The 23389-nt window shown below is 43.0% G+C and overlaps 1 protein-coding gene across 1 annotated transcript; it reads right to left on the reverse strand.

Annotated features, from left to right (window-relative positions):
- Positions 1 to 257: 257 nt before the first annotated feature.
- LOC109869473 (uncharacterized) lies at positions 258 to 22071 on the reverse strand. The gene is made up of 8 exons (XM_020459652.2): positions 20438 to 22071; positions 18278 to 19415; positions 14259 to 14393; positions 12979 to 13153; positions 11942 to 12040; positions 11759 to 11850; positions 1070 to 1210; positions 258 to 840 (listed from the first exon to the last, which is right to left on the reverse strand). Exons 1-8 carry the CDS (start codon positions 20596 to 20598, stop codon positions 586 to 588), a joined length of 2196 nt encoding a protein of 731 aa, XP_020315241.1. The 5' UTR covers positions 20599 to 22071; the 3' UTR covers positions 258 to 585.
- Between the last annotated feature and the right edge of the window lie 1318 nt (positions 22072 to 23389).

Genomic DNA, 23389 nt, shown 5'->3' on the forward strand with positions numbered 1-23389 from the left:
GTGGTTAGCTGATATGTAAAATACCTATCCAGGCATTGTAAGATCTGGCAGGCGTCAGCAACGCTTGAGCAAAGGAAAATGCCCTATATCTTCATTTGATGTCCGGGGGTTTTTACCCTTTGGAACGCTTCACCAATCAGGGCCTGTCTAACCAGAATGACCCCGCCCACAAATCTGCATATAATTGCACCCACTTCAACTAATTTGGCTATTGCGGTTGTGCCTTTGAAGACTAAACATTAAAAAGAATTCGCTGCTCATTTTAAAGGAGCTTTTATTCACCCACAGACGGTTTGATCTTAATAAAAAGATGGACAATGACAACACAATCTGTCCAAGGTTGATACAAAAACGTTTACTCTGTATATAAAAACACACACACACACACACACACCTACACAGATATCAGAGCAACAGTCTTTCTTTTATTCATTGCGGTTCTTTCACACATCCCTAAATATACTGTATTTACATCATCATTAAAATCAACTGAATCTCCACTCAAACAGCCAGAGGAAAAAAGCATAGCAATATAGTTTTAGAGAAGTTTCTTGTCCCAGTCCATCCTACCATCCCAGCCCTCCATCACATATGAGGGATGGTTCCAGATCCAGGCAGCAGGTCCGGTTTGTCTCCTTCTGTCCCCCTACAGGCTTTCCCCTCCCTGGGGCTCTCTAGTCCCTGGAGGCCCCCGATCATGGAGCCCAGGGTGCCGAAGCTGCTGGCACAGTGCTCCACCTGGGCTGACACGGACACACACAGGGCCCCCTGCTGGGCCTTGGAGCCCTGAGGCACGGGAGTGGTAGCATTCTCACTGAGGCTCTGCACTGTCACACAGGACTGAGTACAAGAGAAGGAAGGGGTAGAAGGATGGAAGGTAGGAAGGGAGGGAGGAAGGAGAGATGGAAGTGGGAGGACGGGAGAGTGGCAGAGAGAGAGAGGGTAGGAGAAAGAAAGAAAGATAGGGGAGGAAAAAGTTGAGAGAGCTAGTTCCAATTTTGGGCTGATAATCAACAGGTGTAATACATTAATGTACAAACGCAGTTTGCCTAGAGTGTAATGCACTCACGTTCGCCATAGAAATGTCGCTCCCCACCAATGTCTTCTTTTTTCTGGCTAGATTGGGGTTCCAGTGGCACACAAGACTGTCGTTCTGAACACTGTAGTTCTTGTGTCCGATCAGCCAATATGTGTTCATTTTCCCTTTACCCTGGGAGAGAGGCGGATATAATACTTTAGATGATTTAGTATGCTCGCTTTATTTTAAGATTGCGCAGTAATGTATACTGAATCTTGAAATCAGCTGAATGCAACAACAGCTTTAAGCACAACTTTTGGCTATTCATAGCCTTTAATATCCCTCCAGAAAAGTGGAGTAGCTCAGATAATGACTGTTGAACAACTCATTTACAATCCGACAGGATATCAGGAAAATGAAGAAGTCAACTGTCATCACACCAACATAGAAGAGAGAAGTGGTGTGTAATGAACTGTAAATAGAATCATTTTCATTGAGTGCTGGTGAAGTGTTTAATTATGTGGAGTCGATCCAGACTCTAATTAACTAACAAGTTAAAAGTGACTCAAAGCCCTCAGTGTGACTCATTGACCCATTAGAGCAGGGGTGTCAAACTTATTCCAGGAAGGGCCTAATGTCTGCTGGTTTTTGTTTTTTCCCTTTCAATTAAGACCTAGACAACCAGGTGAGGGGAGGTCCTTACTAATCAGTGACCTTAATTCATCAATCAAGGACAAGGGAGGGGCAAAACCCTCAGCCTGCCGTGGAATGAGTTTGAGAAAAGGAGGATATACACTGAGTGTACAAAACATTAGGAACACCTTCCTAGTATTGAGTTGTACCCCCTTTTGTTCTCAGAGCCTCAATTCGTCAGAGCATGGATTCTACAAGGTGTTGAAAGCATTCCACAGGGATGTTGGCCCATGTTGACTCCAATGCTTCCCACAGTTGTGTCAAGTTGGCTGGATGTCCTTTGGGTGGTGGACTATACTTGATACACACAGGAAATTGTTGAGCGTGAGAAACCCAGCAGCGTTTTTATTTTTAGATTTAACCTTTATATAACTAGGCAAGTCAGTTAAGATCAAATTCTTATTTACAATGACGGCCTATCCCAGCTAAACCCGGACGACGCTGGGCCAATTGTGGCCGCCCTATGGGACTCCCAATCACGGCCGGATATGAAACAGCCTGGATCACAGTTCTTGACACACTCAAACTGGTGTGCTTGGCACCTACTACCATACCCTGTTCAAAGGCACTTAAATATTTTGTCTTGCCCATTCACCCTCTGAATGGCACACATACACAATCCATGTCTCAATTTTATCAAGACATACAATGATTGAAGTGGATTTAACAGGTGACATCAATAAGGAATCATAGCTTTCACCTGGATTCACCTGGTCAGTCTGTCATGGAAGGAGCAGGTGTTCCTAATGTTTTGTACACTCAGTGTAAGTGGTATGTATCAATCTGAGTGGTCATAACTTCAAAATCATATCTTATTAAACTGTCAAGAGGAGTGAAACAAGGTTGTCCACTATCGGCATATATATTTATTATGGCCATCGAAAAGTTAGCTATTAAAATTTGATCCAACAATACCAAGGGGCTAGAAATCCAAGGTGTCATTGTATGCTCATGACTCATGTTTTCTTTTAAATCCGCAATTTGGATCCCTGCACAGCCTCATAGAAGATCTAGATCATTTTTATAAACTCTCTGGATTACCATCAAACTATGGTAATAGTATTATAACTATGACACTAATATTATCATACATATCATATTTACTTATGGCCCTGCTTACAACATTTTTTAAAAATGGGCAAAACATATTCCACTTTATTTGGAACAGCAAGCCAAACTAAATTAAATGGAAATATTTATATAATGAATATGAATTCGGAAGGCTGACATTATTAGAAGCATTAGATCACTTGTTTTGGTACTGTAGCTTTTTATTGGTTGCAGGTTCAGGAATGGCTGAAGAATTGCAACATTTACCTGGAGCTAAGTCTGCAAATAGCACTGCTGGGTGACTTGAAAAGCCATTGTCAATAGATCAATAATATAATAATACTCCTAATAAACATGTTTATCTTTAATTTACAATCTGTAGAAAATATGAGAATACAAACTTTCTGAACTTTTCTTAACCATTACAGTACAGTTGAAAAATATATAACAATTAGAAATCAAAACTGGATGGTTTTCAGAGATAGATGGGAGGGGTTGAGGGTAGCTGGAATAAAATGAAATAAAAACCAATAAAAAAAGAGAACTAATGTAAAATATACTGCGTCCGTAAAATGTATATAGTATGTACAGTGCATTCGGAAGGTATTCAGACCCCTTCCCTATTCCACATTCTGTTACATTACAGCCTTATTCTAAAATGGATTAGCTAGAATTTGTAACATATTGTACGTTTTGCAAATACATAACATATAAGAGTTCCCACAATATGCTGAGCAATTGTTGGCTGCTTTTCCTTCACTCAGTGGTCCAACTAATGGTGGGAACCACACATGCGGAGATCATCCATTCACCTACTCTGTGTCTCACAAAGACACGGTTACTTGAACAACAACAAAAAATCGCACATTTGGACTCATCAGACCAAAAGGACATAAACTCAGAAAAAAAAGAAAGGTCCCTTTTTCAGGACCCTGTCTTTCAAAGCTAATTCGTAAAAATCCAAATAACTTCACAGATCTTCATTGTTCAGGGTTTAAACACTGTTTCCCATGCTTGTTCAATGAACCATAAACAATTAATGAACATACACCTGTGGAACGGTCGTTAAGACACTAACAGCTTACAGACGGTAGGCAATTAAGGTCACAGTTATGAAAACTTAGTACACTAAAGAGGCCGTTCTACTGACTCTGAAAAACACCAAAAGAAAGATGCCCAGGGTCCCTGCTCATCTTCGTGGACGTGCTTTAGGCATGCTGCAAGGAGGCATGAGGACTGAAGATGTGGCCAGGGCAATAAATTGCAATGTCCGTACTGTGAGATGCCTAAGACAGCGCTACAGGGAGACAGGACGAACAGCCGATCGTCCTCGCAGTGGCAGACCACGTGTAACAACACCTGCACAGGATCGGTACATCCGAACATCACACCTGCGCGACAGGTACAGGATGGCAACAACAACTGCCCGAGTTACACCAGGAACGCACAATCTCTCCATCAGTGCTCAGACTGTCTGCAATAGGTTGAGAGAGGCTGGATTGAGGGCTTGTAGGCCTGTTGTAAGGCCGGTCCTCACCAGATATCACCGGCAACAACGTCGCCTATGGGCACAAACCCACCGTCGCTGGACCAGACAGAACTGGCAAAATTGCTCTTCACTGACTAGTCTTGGTTTTGTCTCATCGGGGGTGATGGTCGGATTCGCGTTTATCGTCGAAGGAATGAGCGTTACATGGAGGCCTGTACTCTGGAGCAGGATCGATGTGGAGGTGCAGGGTCCATCATGGTCTGGGGTGGTGTGTCACAGCATCATCGGACTGAGCTTGTTGTCATTGCAGGCAATCTCAACACTGCGTTACAGGGAAGACATCCTCCTCCCTCATGTGGTACCCTTCCTGCGGGCTCATCCTGACATGACCCTCCAGTATGGCAATGCCACCAGCCATACTGCTCGTTCTGTGCGTGATTTCCTGCAAGATAGGAATGTCAGTGTTCTGCCATAGCCAGCAAAGAGCCCGGATCTCAATCCCATTGAGCACGTCTGGGACCTGTTGGATTGGAGGGTGAGGGCTAGGGCCATTCCCCCCAGAAATTTCCGGGAACTTGCAGGTGCCTTGGTGGAAGAGTGGGGAACCATCTCACAGCAAGAACTTCCAAATCTGGTGCAGTCCATGAGTAGGAGATGCACTGCAGTACTTAATGCAGCTGGTGGCCACACCAGACTGTTACTTTTGATTTTGACCCCCCCTTTGTTCAGGGACACATTATTCAATTTCTGTTAGTCACATGTCTGTGGAACCTGTTCAGTTTATGTCTCAGTTGTTGAATCTTGTTATGTTCATACAAATAATTACACATGTTAAGTTTGCTGAAAATAAACGCAGTTGACAGTGAGAGGACGTTTCTTTTTTTGCTGAGTTTACAAATTGTAATTTATAACATATCATACAAAATGGGTGATGGACATCACAAATGTGTACATACCATACAAAACGTAACATATCATACTAAAAGGAGTGTCTTGGATTTACATAAAGAACAATACAAAATACTCTGAGACCAGATTGAGAGATCATCCACTACTGGAGTGCTTATTGTGAATTGGCAAGAATACATCGTAAAAGGTTATCTATCAATGGAGCTTCCTTCCCTTCATGTCTAATATGGAACAACTCCTTGTTTGCCACAGGTGGAAAGACACTGGCTAATATTACCTGGCAACGCCAAAACATCAGTCAGGTGGGGCAGATCGTAAGGGACGGAAATATTATACCATTCCAACAGCTGATATCAGAGTTTGGCCTGAATAATATAGCATTTCTACATTATTTACAGCTCAATGCTGTGTATTTCCTCAAGGGTTACTGATGTGGGATCTAAAAATGCTTAAGACAACAAACTGAGGGATGTTGCTATTGGTAAAGGAACGGTTTCCGCCCCATAGAAGCTGATTGGCCCTCTAGGACTATGACAATGGACTAGATGTTCACTGGGACACTATCAGAACATGTAAACCATAGAACATAACCTAAATATATCAGTTCATAACCTAATGAATCAATAGTTTTTTATGTTTTAGACGCATGTATGCTGGTCCTGGTGGGGCCTGGTCCATCCCATCGCTTTGGGCTTCACCCAGCCAACGACTCGGCGCGGGTGGGGGGCAAGCGCACCCACTGATAAGAGCAGCCATTCGTATTGAGACATCTTAGCGAGCATGCATAAATATGTCAGAGTCTAGATATGAAGTCATTGTTTTAGCAGTATCCACATCGTTTTTAAACTACAGGAACAATAAACTATGGAACAATAAATCAGCACAATCTACTTTCTCGGTTTTTCAAATTGCACGCGTCTTGGGAGCTAGAATTGGGATCATGTGCAGTGCCTTCAGAAAGTATTCACACCCCTTGACTTTTTCCACATTTTGTTGTATTATGGCCTGAATTGAAAATGGATTAAATAGAAATTGTGTGTCACTGGCCTACACACAATACCCCATAATGTCTGAAATCCCTTGAGTCAATAAGTATTCAACCCCTTTGTTATGGCAAGTTTGAATTTGTTCAGGGGTAAGAATATGCTGAACAAGTCACATAATAAGTTGCATGGACTCACTCTGTTTGCAAAAAGTGTTTAACATGACTTTTGAATGACTACCTCATCTCTGTACCCCACACATCTGTAAGTCGAGCAGTGAATTTCAATCACAAAGACCAGGGAGGTTTTTCCAATGCCTCGCAAAGAAGGGCACCTATTGGTAGATGGGTCAAAATAAAATAAAAATTCCCTTTGAGCATGGTGAAGTTATTAATTACACTTTGGATGGTGTATCATTTCACCCAGTCACTACAAAGATACAGGTGTCCTTCCTATCTCAGTTGCCGGAGAGGAAGTGAACCGCTCAAAGATTTCAACATGAGGCCAATGGTGACTTTAAAACAGTTACAGAGTTTATTGGATGTGACAGGACAAAGCTGAGAATGGATCAACAACATTGTAGTTACTCCAAAATACTAACCTAAGTGAAAATAAGGAAGCCTGTACTGTCACGACTTCCGCCGAAGTCGGCTCCTCTCCTTGTTCGGGCGGCGTTCGGTGATCACCGGCTTTCTAGCCATCGCCGCTCCATTTTTCATATATGCATTTGTCTTGTCTTGTTTTCATACACACCTGGTTTTCATTTCCCCAATCAATCTCATTGTATTTAACCCTCTGTTTCCCATCATGTTTTGTGTGTAATTGTTTTCATGTCAAGCGATGTTCTTTAGAGCTTTACTTTATTTTTTCCGAGCGAGTTTGTTTTGTTGTGCTCCCGGTTTGGAACTAAATAACGTACGCTTTACTTATCATACTCTGCTCTCCTGCACCTGACTTCGCCTTCATACACACCTTGACATGTACAGAATATGCATATTGTTTGCAATAAGGCACTAAAGTAAAACTACAAAAACGTGGCAAAGAAATTCACTTTATGTCCTGATGCAACAAATCCAACACATCACTGAGTACCAATCTTAATATTTTCAAGCAATGGTGGTGGCTGCATCATGTTATGGGTATGGTTGTCATCGGCAAAGACTAGAACAGTTTTTTAGGCTAAAAAGAAACAGAATCGACGCTAAGCAAAATCCTAGAGGAAAACCTGGTTCAGTCTGCTTGCAACTTACACTGGGAGACAAATTCACCTTTCAGCAGAACAATAATATCTATGTGTGATAAGCTCTTAGAGACTTAGCCAGAAAGACTCACAGCTATAACCGCTGCCAAAGGGGATTCTAACATGTGGTGTGAATACTTATGTAAATGAGATATTTCTGTATTTTCAATAAATTTGCTAAAATGTCTAAAAACATGTTTTCACTTTGTCATTATGGGGTATTGTGTGTAGATGGGGGAGAAAAATATATACATTGAATCTATTTTGAATTCAGGCTGTAACACAACAAAATGTTTAAGTCGAGGGGTATGAATACAGATACAAAAAAGTATTATGTCGGGCAATGTGCAATATGGAAACTTTGTAAACACGGAATTTGTGGAAAGTGCATGGAGGAAGCCATCTTTATGGCTGTCTAAACACAACCGTTCTCTCTATACAATAAGGCCAGTGTTTCTTAATCCCTGTCCTGGGGACACACATCTTTGTTTTTGCCCTAACACTACACACATGATTTCACTAATCAACTCATCATCAAACATTTGATTAGTAGAATAAGGTAGTGCTAGAGCAGCGTTTCCCTAACTCGGTCATGGGGACCCGAAGGGCTGCACGTTCGATGTTTAGTTGATTATTTGAATCAGCTGTGTAGTGCTAGGGCAAAAGCCAAAATGTGCACCCTTTGGGGTCCCCAGGCGAGGATAAAGAACTACTGCAATAAGGCAATCTCAGCAGTTTCCTTATAGGATGTCACTTCTTGCAGCTGGGGGGAAGTAATACATAAGGTGATGGGTCAGGTCATAGGTTAGGTTAGCCCTTTCATGTAGCATTGGAGTCATTCCACGTCCCTTTTGATTAGCTAAGGTGCAGTGGTGAAAGTAAGCTGGTACTGTCCGGGATGGAATACTGGCAAAATAAATAATGACGGTACACCGTACCGATTAAAGATGAGCCAATAGCAATAATAAGACCAAAGATTTCAATGAACCCGAAGGCTTCTACACTGGAATTTATCATTACGCATGCCGGCTGCATAAAAAGTTAGCTAATGGACGTGTGGGCTCGTCTCTGCGCGAGGACAGCAGTGGAAACATCAACCTATACTCAAGCCAGGTTACAAGTGTCTCAATCGCCAAACCTCATTACAATTTCTGGTGTTTTTCTGGCATATGTCTTTTTCCATTCATCAAATGGCTGGTGTGCTGTTGGACGCTGGAATTATTTTAGTGGATGAACGTGTGCAGGTAGCCTACGGGGCCTTCGAAGTGATTTGTTTGACAGTCAGATGAAAATGTTATGACTGGTTCTGCTTAACGGGATGCCACATATAAGCTGAGACCCCGATAGTCAATACACGGACGCAGAGCCCCCTCCTTCTTCTTCACAAAAAATAAATTTGAGGAGGCGGGTGAAGTGGAGGACCGAATGTACCCCTGACGCAGGGATTCGGAGACATATGTTTCCATAGCCTCCGTCTCCGCCTGTGAGAGGGGATACACATGACTCCTGGGAAGTGCAGCGTCTACCAGGAGGTCTATCACCCCGTCGATGATGTGGTGAATGAGTCGCCTTCTTTTTGGAGAAGGCGAGAGCCAAATCGCCAAATCGGCACCAACGGAAACCCCTAAACACCTACCTGAGTACACTCGCGACCACCCCGTGAGAGCCCTCTGTGACCAAGAAACAGTGGGGTTATGACAAGCTAACCAGGATAGGCCCAGCACCACGGGAAACGCAGGAGTCAATGAGGAAGAGACTAATTCTCTCCGTATGACCCCCCTGCGTCACCATGCCCAAAGGTGCGGTGACCTCCCTAACCAACCCTGACCTTAATGGTCGACTATCTAATGCGTGAACGGGGAAGGGCACATCCACGGGAAAGATGGGGATCCCTAAACTATAGGCTATAGCGCTATCAATAAAATTCCCAGCCGCGCCTGAATCGATGAGCGCCTTATGCTGGGAATGCGTGGAAAATTCAGGGAACGTGACAGACACAAACATATGAACAACAGAGGACTCTGGGTGAGAGTGGTGCCGGCTCACCTGGGGTGGCGCCAGAGCGCCCTGCCTGCTGCCTCGCTTCCCAGAGGAACCAACCCGGCACCGAACAGCAGTGTGACCTCTGCTGCCACAGATGGTACACGAACATGAACCCCCTCTGGTCTCCCTGCGCACCTTCCCTCCCAGCTCCATGTGCATCGGAGAGGGAGTGCGGGAGGGTGGAACCACCAGACCCCGGTCTGAACGTCCGCGAATAGCCAGCAGGTTGTCCACCTGCTGGTCGAACGTGAGGGTGGTGTCTCTGCAGGCCAGCTCCTGATGGACATCCTCACGCAGACTACAGCGATAATGGTCGATCAGTACCCTGTTGTTCAATCCCGCGTTGGCAGCCGGGTCCTAAACTCCAGGGCGAACTCCTGGGCGCTCCTCGTCTCCTACCTTAGATGGTAGAGGAGCTCTCCCGCCGCTCTACCCTCGAGGCTGGTGGTCGAAGACTGCCTGGAAACGGTAGGTGAACTCCTCAAACTGGTCCAACGCCGCATCTCCCTCTCTCCACACGGCGTTGGCCCACTCCAGGGCTCTCCCGGTAAGGCACGAGATGAGGGCGGACACCGTCTCACAATCCGATGGAGCCGGGTGGACGGTGGCCAGATAAGGTCTAACTGCAACAAGAACCCCTGGCAGTTCGCAGCCCCCCCGTGGTATTCCTGGGGCAAGGAGAGAGGGATCCCACTGGGTTCAGGTGGGAAAGGGGCGCTCAGGGGAGACCCAGGTTGTGCTGGCGGAGGCGCTGGAAGAACTTCCTTTCTCTCCCAGCGGTCCATTCTCTGGACAACTCGATCCATGGCAGCGCCAAGATGGTAGAGCATAACTGCATGATCCTCCACCTTAATGGCCGGGGTACCCTCTCCTGCTGACTCCATAGTTGTGGTCAGAGATTCTGTAATGGGTGCATGTCGGTGGCAGGGAAGTCAGGCGCAGGAAAACGAAATTGGTATAAACGGAGTTGTTTAATAAGTGCTCATACAACTCCAAAACCAAAATAATCAAAAATAATGTAAGTGGGTACAAAACCCGTCGCACACCGACACATGAATTGCATGTACATACAATAAAACACTCTCCGACAAGGACATGAGGGGAAACAGAGGGTTAAATACACAACATGTAATTGATGGGATTGGAACCAGGTGTGAAGGAAGACAAGACAAAACCAAACCAATGGAAAATGAAAAATAGATGAATAGATGATTATTCTACAACGTAGAAAATAGTGAAAAATAAAGAAAAACCATTGAATAGGTGTGTCCAAACTTTTGACTGGTATTGTATATCATTCACAAGTGATAGGCTAATATTGTCACTCATTACAGTATTCTTGATTTAATCTTGTCTTAATATGTACTAAATAATATATGTGTGAAATTTGCTTTTGATTTAGAATGGACCATCATCATGCACCTGTCTCGAGACAGGGGCAGCGGAAAAAAATACTTGCCCTTAAATAGCGAATGAAGAACGCTTTTCCAGTGGGTTCATTTTCATGCTAGCCAGGTAGGCTATACTCCTGTTGTAAAGATAAGCAATGTGCTTAATATTAGGAAAGATGAGAAATAAATAGGATATAGTAGGGCTAGTCTATAGAAAGTTGATGGGACTCCTCTTTTTCATAGAGGCTATCACTCTGTTTTCTCACGCAATTGCATAGCATATAGAAATGTTGTGCAACATGAGATCATGGGCTCTCATGAAGTGTTTGATTTGATTTTTGATTACATTTGCATTGATGTCAGAGTGATTAGAGGGACAATAGAATGCTGAGTGTCAGGCAGTTAGCAAGTTTGGTAGGCTACTAATGACCAGCAGCAGCATCAGAACTTGGATGAAATGAATTTGACTGCTGTCATGACTCGTGACCGCTGGTGTGGCGGTAATACGATCACCGTAAAAGCCCTACAGACGACTCATACTAAATTCTTCCACTGCTCTGCCGTTTGCTACATACCTTAGTCTGAAACTGCCATCATCGTCTTTTGTGGTGACCAGGGGCACGAGGGGTGTTGCACAAAAAGTCTTCAGCAATTGGATCGTCTCTAACCAATCAAAGCCAATGACGATTTTTCAAACTGCTGCTTTACCCATGTGTGTTCTGGCTCTGGCCCAACCCATCGGTTTCTGGACCAAATGTATTCATACTCTGTGAAGTGCTCAGATCCAGACTCATTCTGGAGAAGGAAACCGTGGGCATGGCGTAGTGTTTGGACAGATGAAGATGAAGCCTATTCCAGGACTAAAAATGGAAGTGTATTTCCCTCTTAGAGATCTTATGCTATATTACTCTATATTCCCCAGTGTCAATAGAAGAGCCTTACCTTCACCTCGATCTCTCCTCTCAGCTGGAGCTCGTAGGCACCGTCCTTCATCAGAGCCAGGTATACGGCTGAGCTGGCGTGGATCCTCTGAGCTGACACACACACACACACACACAGAAAAGTTGAATGCTTGTACGAAAAGAGACAAGAGTGTGTGTGTGTGCACGCATGCCGTACACCTACGCAGGCTGGTGGACTCCATTCTAGAGGCTGTGTTGACAGTATCTCCAAACAGGCAGTATCTGGGCATCTTGTAGCCGACAATACCTGCCACACATGGACCTGGTGCAAGGAGAGCAAATGAAGAGAAAGACAAGCCTGCTACATCATAATATACTCACTGATATTTACTTTGGTAATAACCCTAGGTTATAGATAGATAATCAGGATATAGACTGAAATCAAACCTACCACAGCAATAAGTATGCAATATATAGTATATACACTGAGTGGACAAAACATTAGGAACACCTTCCTAAAATTGAGTTGCGCCCCCTTTAGCCCTCAGAACAGCCTCAATTGTTCGGACGATGGACTCCACAAGGTGTTGAAAGTGTTCCACAGGGATGCTGGCCCATGTTGACTCCAGTGCTTCCCACGGTTGTGTCAAGTTGGCTGGATGTCCTTTGGGTGGTGGACCATTCTTGATACACACAGGAAACAGTTGAGCGTGAAAAACCCAACAGCATTGCAGTTCTTGACACACTCAACCCAGTGAGCCTGGCACCTACTACCATACCCCGTTCAAAGGCACTTTGAACAAATATTTTGTCTTGCCCATTCACCTGCTGAATGGCACACATAACCATCCATGTCTCAATTGTCTCAAGACTTAAAAATCCTTCTTTAACCTGTCTCCTCCCCTTCATTTACACTGATTGAAGTGGATTTAACATCAATAAGGGTTCATAACTTTCCCCTGGATTCACCTGGTCAGGCTATGTCATGGAAAGAGCAGATGTTCCTAATGTTTTGTACACTCAGTGTATATTACCACACATAAAGTTCCCTCTCAGGAAATGAAAATGGTTTGAATTGAATGAAATATTGCTTGCGTACCCATGTCTGAAAACTCAAAGCATCAGCCTGTTAGGTGAGTTTATCAGGTACTTTTCCAGCACCTAAAACTATTATGTGATTTGAACATGGGTAAGAAAGGTGAGTGTGGGTGTGTGGTGTGTGTGTGCGTGCGTGCGTGCATAATGTGTGTGACCTCTCACCTGTGTGTATGCCTGCGCGAAGCTGCAGTCTCTTGTTGGGCATGTGGGGGATTGCCACCTGTCGAACTGCTGCCACCAGGTCCAGCGACATCTTGGCGATCTCATCTGCGTGCTTGTCCCCATTCCTCTCAGGCAGCCCACTCACCACCATGTAGGCATCGCCTATCGTCTCCACCTGGGGGAGCAAATAAAATGGGTCCACTCATGATAAGTGAATTTCAGATAGGTCGGAAACATCCCAATACTCTACACTATTTAGTATGAAGTGACTTATTAGCCGTGCATACTAAATAATATGCTAGTATGTAGATTGGGACATATTACACATAATTGTGTTTTAAATAGTAGGCGCTTTGAGTATGTAAAAATAGAAAGTTTTACAGCTTTAAATGCCAGGATGTCACACTTTGTGGTGGCTTATTTCTGTATTTACCAAATGAGGAGAAACAAATTTCACACACCAGTCAGAGTTATACTTAAACTACATTTTTAATAATAAGAGCTTTGCAATAGCATTTGACTTTCAATGATGCGCTATCTCTAATGAACCATTGAAAGTGCAACAGAAAATTACAAAGATCTTTTATAGCCAAGATACACCCCTCTCAACCTACATGACGAACCAAAGATCTTAGGAACAGTTCACAAACAAAGACTTTTACTTGAGATAGAGGAATATCCCATAGCCAGATAGCATTCACTATAAATTATCGTTCCGTTTGGTCCCTAAGACGAGGTTCTAATCTCGTTCCTGGTACTTCATAGCACAAAAACATTACCTCATGTTATCTGGAATGCTCTTTAGGTTTTATCACCCAAAGACATCGTAAATCTCCTCTGTCAGTGCTCTCATAGAGGGTCATCCTCAGTGGAACACACACGCAATAGTTAACAGAATACTCTATTCTGTCGAATAAAACAACCATTATAATGCAATACAAGCATTATAACATAAACTTGCAATTTTCCACGACAACTTACTTAGGCTTTTTGTCTAGTATGAATTTGCTGCACACTATTGAGTGGTCTTATCAGACCCACATATGTTTGACAACAGCTAGTAATCAGATAAGGGGATGGGCTGTATCAAAATTAAGGAATGGGGGGAACAACCCCATTGCCAATTAGATGATGCCTTCTCAGTATGGATGAGCTTAGTATGTTGATATTTGTTCCGTTTTTGTTAAAAATAGTATGTAGTATGGGTAGTACAAAGTATTAGGCAATAAAGATTTTGGTCCAATCCAATCTCCATGTAGGCTACCCCAGTTCAGTCTTACCTTGTAGACATCATAGGAGTCGATGCGAGTGTCGAAGCACATGTACAGGTTGTTCAGCATCTCCACGACTTGCAGAGGGGTGCAGGAGGCCGAGATAGTGGTGAAACCAACGATATCAGAAAAGAAAATAGTCACCTGTACAGAAAAACATTTTAAAGATGTCTCTCTTGGCCTCATCATATGTTAAATTGCGATTGCTAGTACAGTCAGTACATTGTAATTTTAGTAATTTCTCTCTTATTTATGCCCATAGGAGGACCATGTGCAAATGCCTCCTCAGATTTGTCTTGTTATTCATTTTTCAGATGTTAAATTAATTACTAAACAAGTCAACGTTTTGTCATAATTAGTTATAAAAAGATGCGTCAGCTGCAGAGGGGGCACACTAACTGGACCAGGCAAAGAGTACCCCCCCTATTCTCCCTAGTAAGATGGGCAGGACTCACAGGAGGTGTGCTTGTAAATGAATTTGATCAAGCTATGTATGTTGACTATTGATTCCTTCTTGATGAATAAATAAAATGAAAATCTTTTGTTGTTTCTCTGTAATACTAGCCACCTAGCAATTTTATGAAGTAACTACCTTCCAAGCCATTTCAGGCTATCAATCAAGTTAGACCAGCTTGTCTAACTACACTATATATACAAAAGTATGTGGACACCCATTCAAATGAGTGGTTTCGGCAATTTCAGCCACACCCGTTGTTGACAGGTGTATGAAATTGAGCACACAGCCATGCAATCTCCATAGACACACATTGGCAGACTAATTACCTTACTGAAGAGCTCAGTGACTTTCAACGTGGCACCGTCATAGGATGTCACCTTTCCAAGAAGTCAGTTCATCAAATTTCTGCCCTGCTGGAGTTGCCCCGGTCAACTGTAAGTGCTGTTATTGTGAAGTGGAAATGTCTAGAATCAACAATGGCTCAGCCACGAAGTTCACAGAACGGGGCTTCCGTGTACTGAAGTGCATAAAAATTGTCTATCCCCGGTTGCAACACTCACTACTGAGTTCCAAACTGCCTCTGGAGGCAATGTCAGCACAAGAACTGTTCGTCGGGAGCTACATGAAATGGGTTTCCATGGCTGAGCAGCCGCACACAAGCCTAAGATCACCATGTGCAATGCCAAGCATCAGCTGGAGTGGTGTGAAGCTCGCCACCATTGGACTCTGGAGCAGTGGAAATAGGTTTTCTGGTGTGATGAATCACGCTTTGCCATCTGTCAGTCTGACGGACGATTCTGGGTTTGGCGGATGCCAGGTGAACTTTACCTGCCCAAATGCATAGTGCCAATTGTAAAGCTTGGTGGAAGAGGAATAATGGTCTGGGGATGTTTTTCATGGTTCGGGCTAGGCTGCTTAGTTCCAGTGAAGAGAAATCTTAATGCTACAGCATACAATAACATTCTAGACGATTCTGTGCTTCCAACTTTGTGGCAACAGTTTGGGGAAGGCCCTTTCCTGTTTCAGAATGACAATGCCCCCGTGCACAAAGGGAGGTCCATGCCGAAATGGTTTGTTGAGATTGGTGTGAAAGTACTTGACTCTTGGTGGGACCAACTCCATTTTAATGCCCATGATTTTGGAATGACATGTTCGACGAGATTTTGGTTCGACATCATTTTGGTCATGTAGTGTATCTTAGCTGGCATGCTTGCTGGCAAGGATGTTATACTTTAGAAATGACTGAAATTGCTTTAATTATTTTGTTAGGATACTATATACCAGTGTGGCAGTTGTACTAATCTCATAAGGTATAAAAGTTCTTAAGGAATCAATGTAGGGAGGAGGTCAGAGACCTGGCCGGGTGGTGCCAGAATGACAACATATCCCTCAACGTATTCAAGACAAAGGAGATAATTGTGGACTACAGGAAAAGGAGGACCGAGAATGCCCCCTTTATCATCGACGGGGCTGTAGTGGAGCAGATTGAGAGCTTCAAGTTCCTCGGTGTCCACATCACCAACAAACTAGAATGGTCCAAACACACCAAGACAGTCGTGAAGATGGCACGACAAAGCTTATTCCCACTCAGGAAACAAAAAAGATTTGGCATGGGTCCTCAGATCCTCAAAAGGTTCTACAGCTGCAACATCGAGAGCATCCTGGTTGCATCACTGCCTGGTATGGCAACTGCTCAGCCTCCGACCGCAAGGCACTACAGAGGGTAGTGTGTACGGCCCAGTACATCACTGGAGCTAAGCTGCCTGCCATCCAGGACCTCTACACCAGGTGGTGTCAGAGGGAAGGCCCTAAAAATGGTCAAAGACCCCAGCCACCCCAGTCATAGACTGTTGTCTCTGCTACCGCATGGCAAGCAGTACCGGAGCGTCAAGTCTAGGACCAAAAGGCTTCTCAACAGCTTATACCCCAAAGGCATAAGACCGGCTAACCGGACTACACATTGTGTCTCGCCCAAACCCCTCCAGCCCCCTGCCAACCCCTCTTTTACGTTGCTAATACTCTCTGTTTATCATCTATGCATAGTCACTTTAACTAATTCTACATTGACATATTACCTCAAATAGCCCGACTAACTGGTGCACCCGCACATTGACTCTGTAGCGGTACCACCTGTATATAGCCTTGCTACTGTTATTTTTTACATTTAAAAACAAAAATATATATTTCTTTACTTATCTATTGTTACCTATTTTTTACTTAAAAACTGCACTGTTGGTTAAGGGCTTGTAAGTAAGAATTTCACTGCCAGGTCTACCTACACCTGTTGTATTTGGCGCACATGACAAATAAACTTTGATTTGATTTTGTGCATAATGTGCATAATTAATTAAAATTATAATTGAATTGTTAAAGAGGTATGCTTAGATAACTTATGTAAAAAAAATAGACTCATTTTTTACATAGAATTAGGCATTATGATTATGGCTCTAGAGTTCAAGAAAAAGCTGTTTCAGGTGTTTAAAAAAATTCTAAATTCTACGACTTCCGATAACCCCCCCTCCATCAACACGTACTTTGTGTCCCCTCTAAAATAATAGCTGCATGACGCCATTAGTTGACGCCATTGTGATTTCAATCTACAGTATTTTACAAAAGAGACAGTGATCCACTGTAAACATGAGCAAACCAATGGCGTGTCATTTGTAAATGTACTGCAGTCATATTGTATACTTATAGTGTCTTTGTTAAGCACAATGAGGGTTCCCCAGGAATCTGTCTTATGGCCTTCACTGTTTAGCTTATATGACCTAAGACAGTATGACCTTCCTCACGTGTTATGATGTTGATACACAAATGTATGCAGATTATACTCTTGTGCCAAAATTGTGTTCCATTTTCAGAATGTTCCATTGCTGGAACTCAAAGAAGCCTGTGTAAAAACGGACCACATCCCCTTTGGTAGCTAATAGCCCTGAGCAGAGTGCTTTTGGCCCAGCTGCTTCAAGCACCTCAATGAGCTGGATGCAATTTGCACCTGCGTAACCCGTTTTATCTCCTAATGAATATGGAACACCGTAATTATAGGCAATTACAACAACAATAAGAACAAAGAAACCAAATGCAGGGATCATTCAGCGCGTTGGTTTGGTGATCTTGCCAAAGTATTGCACCAATACGGTCCTTTACAAGGCCCTCACACTAATTTGTTTCAATGCTAAAAGTGATGAGGAAGAGGGGGGGGGTGGCATGAAAATAAACCTTGTGCCAGTGTCACAGAGAAAGTGTATAATCTTGCTGATATTTAAGTTGGTTATAGACATTTTAAAGAGTTTCTTTAACTTAAAAGTTGTGGTTAGAGTGTGCTATAAAGAAAACAGGATTCTTGAGAGGTTATTTTCTCTACACAAATAACCGTTTTCTCTTCCAAATGGTTCTTTATAATGTTGAGAGGGATTCACTGAAGGGTTGTGGCTCATTTTGAATTCCTAACTCTCCAGCATAACCAGATAGTGATGACCATGGGATATGGAAATGCAGACGCAGCAAGAAATGGAATTGATCGACATGATGGAACTGAAATCCCAAATCTGCTCAGATCAATCAAACCCACCTTCTCATAGCTCTCCGCCTCCACGTGCTTCTGCTGTCTCAGCTGCTTGGCTACGGTCTTGGGCAGCATCTGGTGCAGGAGGTCCTCGGCCAGCTGTCTCTGGCGCTTCAGGTCCACGGTCCTCTCCTGCAGGCTGCATGCATAGTTCTGGATCCACTCCGTCATCTGCTTGAAGGACACCAGCACCAGCGGATAGATCAGGCAGGCCAATGTCAACAGGGAGATCCGCATGCTGAGCCCTGAGAACATGGCCCTGGATCGGAGCTTCAGAGCTGGCAACGCCCCAGCCAGCAGGCACGCCTGGGTATCCCTCAGAGCCTGGATGCCAGTCTGAGAGCCTGTGAGGATGCCCACTGTCCCCACCGCGTCAACCGCTGGGATCTGCCAGGGGGTGGAGTCAAAGATGTATGGGTCAACTTTGAGGCTGTTGGTCAGGTTGAGCTTTAAGTGAACGTTCTCCACCCAGCAGTCCTCTAGCGTTTCTGACAAGAGCTGGGCAAAGGCTAGACGGCTGAGGGCATGGATCCACTTCTTGTGAAAGTCAGCTTGGGTTCCTACAGAAGGGAATTCACTGAACTGGTGGTTGAGTTCCAGGAATGTGACCATCAGTCTCAGTGAGAGGACATCTTTCCAGTCTGAAAACTGCTTGACCTGACTAATGTCCTGTTCCATGTCCCCCCAAATGTCCAGGAGTCTGACAATGGTCAAAGAGAACACGGACATGTCATTGTTGTCCTCAACTCCCCATGTTGTGTTCAGAAATTCTGTCAAATCTTCCCTAAGTTTCTGGGAGAACTCCACCAACTCCTCGCTGCATGGGTGACCCTGACTGTTTCTGTGGCCCTCCATATCAGTGCAAAGTCTAATAATCACTGGTAAAATGCTAGTCAGTGGACTTGTACACTTTTCTTGGTGTGTCTCGTTACTCCTGTAGTACTTTCTGCATAGACTTCTCCTGTTTTGGAGTTCCCCTATGAGTTGGAGAATAGCAGTAGTCCTGCATGAAGTCAGCTCGGTGACAGTGGCCTCTGTGGCGCGCAGCAGGTCCAAGTTGGAGCTGAGGTTGACGGAGACTGAGCCGAGCAGAGCCAGAAACGAGAGCAGACAAGCAGTCAAGATGCGACGAACAGTGCGGTTACTGCCAAGACACAGAGAGAGAGAGAAACTGCAATATATATATATATTCCTAACTCTCCAGCATAGATGTATATATGTATATATATGTATACACACATACATACAGAAATAAGGATCTGATTAAATAATACAAATAATAAAATAGATTTTCAATATGAAATATTATAAAAGTATACCATTATCATATAAAAACCTTGGAATCAAGGCTGAGTTGCTATTTATTGGTGAATTAATTAACGTGTAGGATGTAGATGTTTGATTACACTTAGAAAAAAAGTTTCTGGACAGAACCAAAAAGGGTTCTATTGCTTGCTTCATACACTGAGTATACAAAATATTAAGAACATAGTTCCATGACATAGCTTTCACCTGGTCAGTCTATGATTCCTTATTGATGTCACTTGTTAAATCCACTTCAATCAGTGTAGATAAAGTGGAGGAGACAGAAATCCTTTTTTAACCTTCACACAATTAAGACATGGATTGTATATGCGTGTCATTCAGAGTGTGAACGGGCAAAACAATATATTTGAATGGGGACATTAGTAGATGCCAGGCACCGCAGTTTGTGTCAAAAACTGCAATGCTGCTGGGTTTTTCACACTCAATAATATCCCATATGTATCAAGAATGGTCCACCACCCAAATGACACCCAGTGCAAATCAGTACTAGGAAGACGTTGCTAATATTTGGTATACTCAGTGTATATGACATTTGTAGGGTTATTTGATCAGAACCCCATGGGTTCTCCACTGAACCAAAATGGGTTCCACATAGAACCTTTGGGCTCCATGTAGGGTTCTGTATGGAATCAATTTCCTTTTTGGTTCTATCCAGAACCTTTCTTTCAAAGAATGTAGGCTAATAAATTAGTCCACTTACTCTATCAAATAGGCTATCTTTCTGCGAAAAGGCTAAAATAACGTAGCACTTTATAGGATAGGCCTACAAAAGTAAACTAAGATGTTCGGTTTGTAGGCTATTAACATTTATAAAACAATACACAGAATTGACATACACACCTGCAAATATTGCAGCCGCTGTCTGTCTCTTCCTGTGTCTTTGGTGCGACTCTTCGTTTACGTCTGCTTTTCTGAATTTTGGTAATTGTTCCTTTCAGAGAAGCCGAGGACAGGGTCCCAGATGCGAAGCATTCCTTTTTCATGTACTCCAAAGATGACATGGACTCGTCGTTCGAAAGTAAATCGCGAATATATAAAAAAAAAAAAAAATGTCAAGAGATTAAAATTTGAACATTGTGACCTATTATTTACAAAAATGTCTGTCATTTGGACCTGGAATATCGCATGTTCCAGCTATCAGATAGGACTCATAGAATGGTCGCAACTAGTGACGTGCGTTGGATAATTGTGAGGTTTAATTTCTGCCTAGGGAGGGAATACATGCCAATCAAATCTCACCTCGTTTCATCCAGGCTTTTAAACAGAAAAAAAGTAATACATTATATTCACATTTTATCATGCTTCTCTTTTAAATATTTTATTACATTTTCATATTGACATTTTTATTTGATGGCAATTTATAAAAAGCACAATCAACAATTGCCCATCATCTTAAAATAGTTCAAATATCCTGTATTATTACACTCATTAACAATATTAATTCTTTCATGTTTAACACGAATGGTTGAGGTAACAAAGTAGGCAGGCTTCTGTGCTCAAACTCCAAAATGATGGGCAAATCCTTATTAGCGTACAAAATTATCCTATGGACTCCAATTGAGTTGAATTTGATTTTATTATTTGATTTTCACTCATATCTATAATTGAGAGATTTTCCTTTATCGGAAGAGTTTGTTGAAAAATATGCGTTTCCACGAACGGGGGTATGAATTAATATTGCGTAATTGGTTTTGTTTATGGGACTCCATGACAGCTGTGTCCGTCCACCTTTGAGCATAGGCTTAGCCTATCGATATTTGAGACAGTCTAAATAAAGGGAAATACGGTCAATCTTTGCATGCAGAATAAGGACTGCAACAATAAGGGAACAAGGGAAATTGTAGGCATCCAGTTATTGATTTGCCTAATTCAGTGTCTGCTCCATAATAATATGAAAAAAGAAGAAATACTTCTTGCCATGCGTTTAAACTCCGTTTGAATTACTGTTCATGGCTTATGTGAGTTTTCATCCTTTCTTGAAATGTCCTTTGTTTTGGTGGGGTGAGAAAACGCAGGACATTGCCTTAGCTTGGAACCAAAAACGAACGTATTTAAGGTTGATTACCAGTGCTTGACTTCCGATGAAAGAAGCGCAGGAACTGTCTTTTTCCAAGTCGGTTCATTAGACTATGTTCACCGAAATCCACAAACGACATTATGCTACCTCTGATTATTCACTGTAAATGGTTCATACACATTTTCCATTACTTTTAACAAAATGTTCATTACTATTATCATAGCCTACATGAAAAAGTAAGCATTATTGACACTGGAAAGCTGCTGTGTCTAATCACACGTAGACCTATCACCTCCTGCCGTTGACCCTTTGATCAAGGCACTTAGTCCATCGCGGGAAGTAGTTTGGGCGTGGTGCAAATTGCAGGAAAAAAATGTTGCCTGGACTGAAGACATCTACACTACCAGTCAAAAGTTTTAGAACACCTACTCATTCAAGGGTTTTTCTTTATTTCAATTTTTTTTTTTTTTTTTACATTGTGGCATAATAGTGAAGATATCAAAACTATGAAATAACACATATGGAATCATGTAGTAACCAAAAACGTTTAAAACAAATCAAAATATTTTCTTTATTTGTGATTCTTTAAATAGCCACCCTTTGCCTTGATGAAAGCTTTGCACACACTTGACATTCTCTCAACCAGCTTCACCTGGAATGCTTTTCAAACAGTCTTGAAGGAGTTCCCACATATGCTGAGCACTTGTTGGCTACTTGTCCTTCACTCTGCGGTCCGACTCATCCCAAACCATCTCACTCACTCACGCCGCCAAGCTTACCCTAGTAAAACTGACTATCGTACCGATCCTCGACTTCGGCGATGTCATCTACAAAATGGCTTCCAACACTCTACTCAGCAAACTGGACGCAGGCAGTCTATCACAGTGCCATCCGTTTTGTCACTAAAGCACCTTATACCACCAACCACTGCGACTTGTATGCTCTAGTCGACTGGCCCTCGCTACATATTCGTCGCCAGACCCACTGGCTCCAGGTCATCTACAAGTCCATGCTAGGTAAAGCTCCGCCTTATCTCAGCTCACTGGTCACGATGGCAACACCCATCCATAGCACGCGCTCCAGCAGGTGTATCTCACTGATCATCCCTAAAGCCAACACCTCATTTGGCCGCCTTTCGTTTCAGTACTCTGCTGCCTGTGACTGGAACGAATTGCAAAAATCGCTGAAGTTGGAGACTTTTATCTCCCTCACCAACTTCAAACATCAGCTATCTGAGCAGCTAACCGATCGCTGCAGCTGTACATAGTCTATTGGTAAATAGCCCACCCTTTTTCACCTACCTCATCCCCATACTGTTTTTATTTATTTACTTTTCTGCTCTTTTGCACACCAATATCTCTACCTGTACATGACCATCTGATCATTCATCACTCCAGTGTTAATCTGCAAAATTGTAATTATTTGCCTACCTCATGCCATTTGCACACATTGTATATAGACTCCCCCTTTGTTTTCTACTGTGTTATTGACTTGTTAATTGTTTACTCCATGTGTAACTCTTTGTTGTCTGCTCACACTGCTATGCTTTATCTTGGCCAGGTCGCAGTTGCAAATGAGAACTTGTTCTCAACTAGCCTACCTGGTTAAATAAAGGTTAAATAAAATAAAATAAAAATTTGGTTGAGGTCGAGGAATTGGGGAGGCCAGGTCATCTGATGCAGCGCTCCATCACTCTCCTTCTTGGTAAAATAGCCCTTACACAGCCTGGAGGTGTGTTGGGTCATTGTCCTGTTGAAAAACAAATGATAGTGGAA

Source organism: Oncorhynchus kisutch, linkage group LG24 (assembly GCF_002021735.2).
Source record: "Oncorhynchus kisutch isolate 150728-3 linkage group LG24, Okis_V2, whole genome shotgun sequence".
Classification (NCBI taxonomy): Eukaryota; Metazoa; Chordata; class Actinopteri; order Salmoniformes; family Salmonidae; genus Oncorhynchus; species Oncorhynchus kisutch.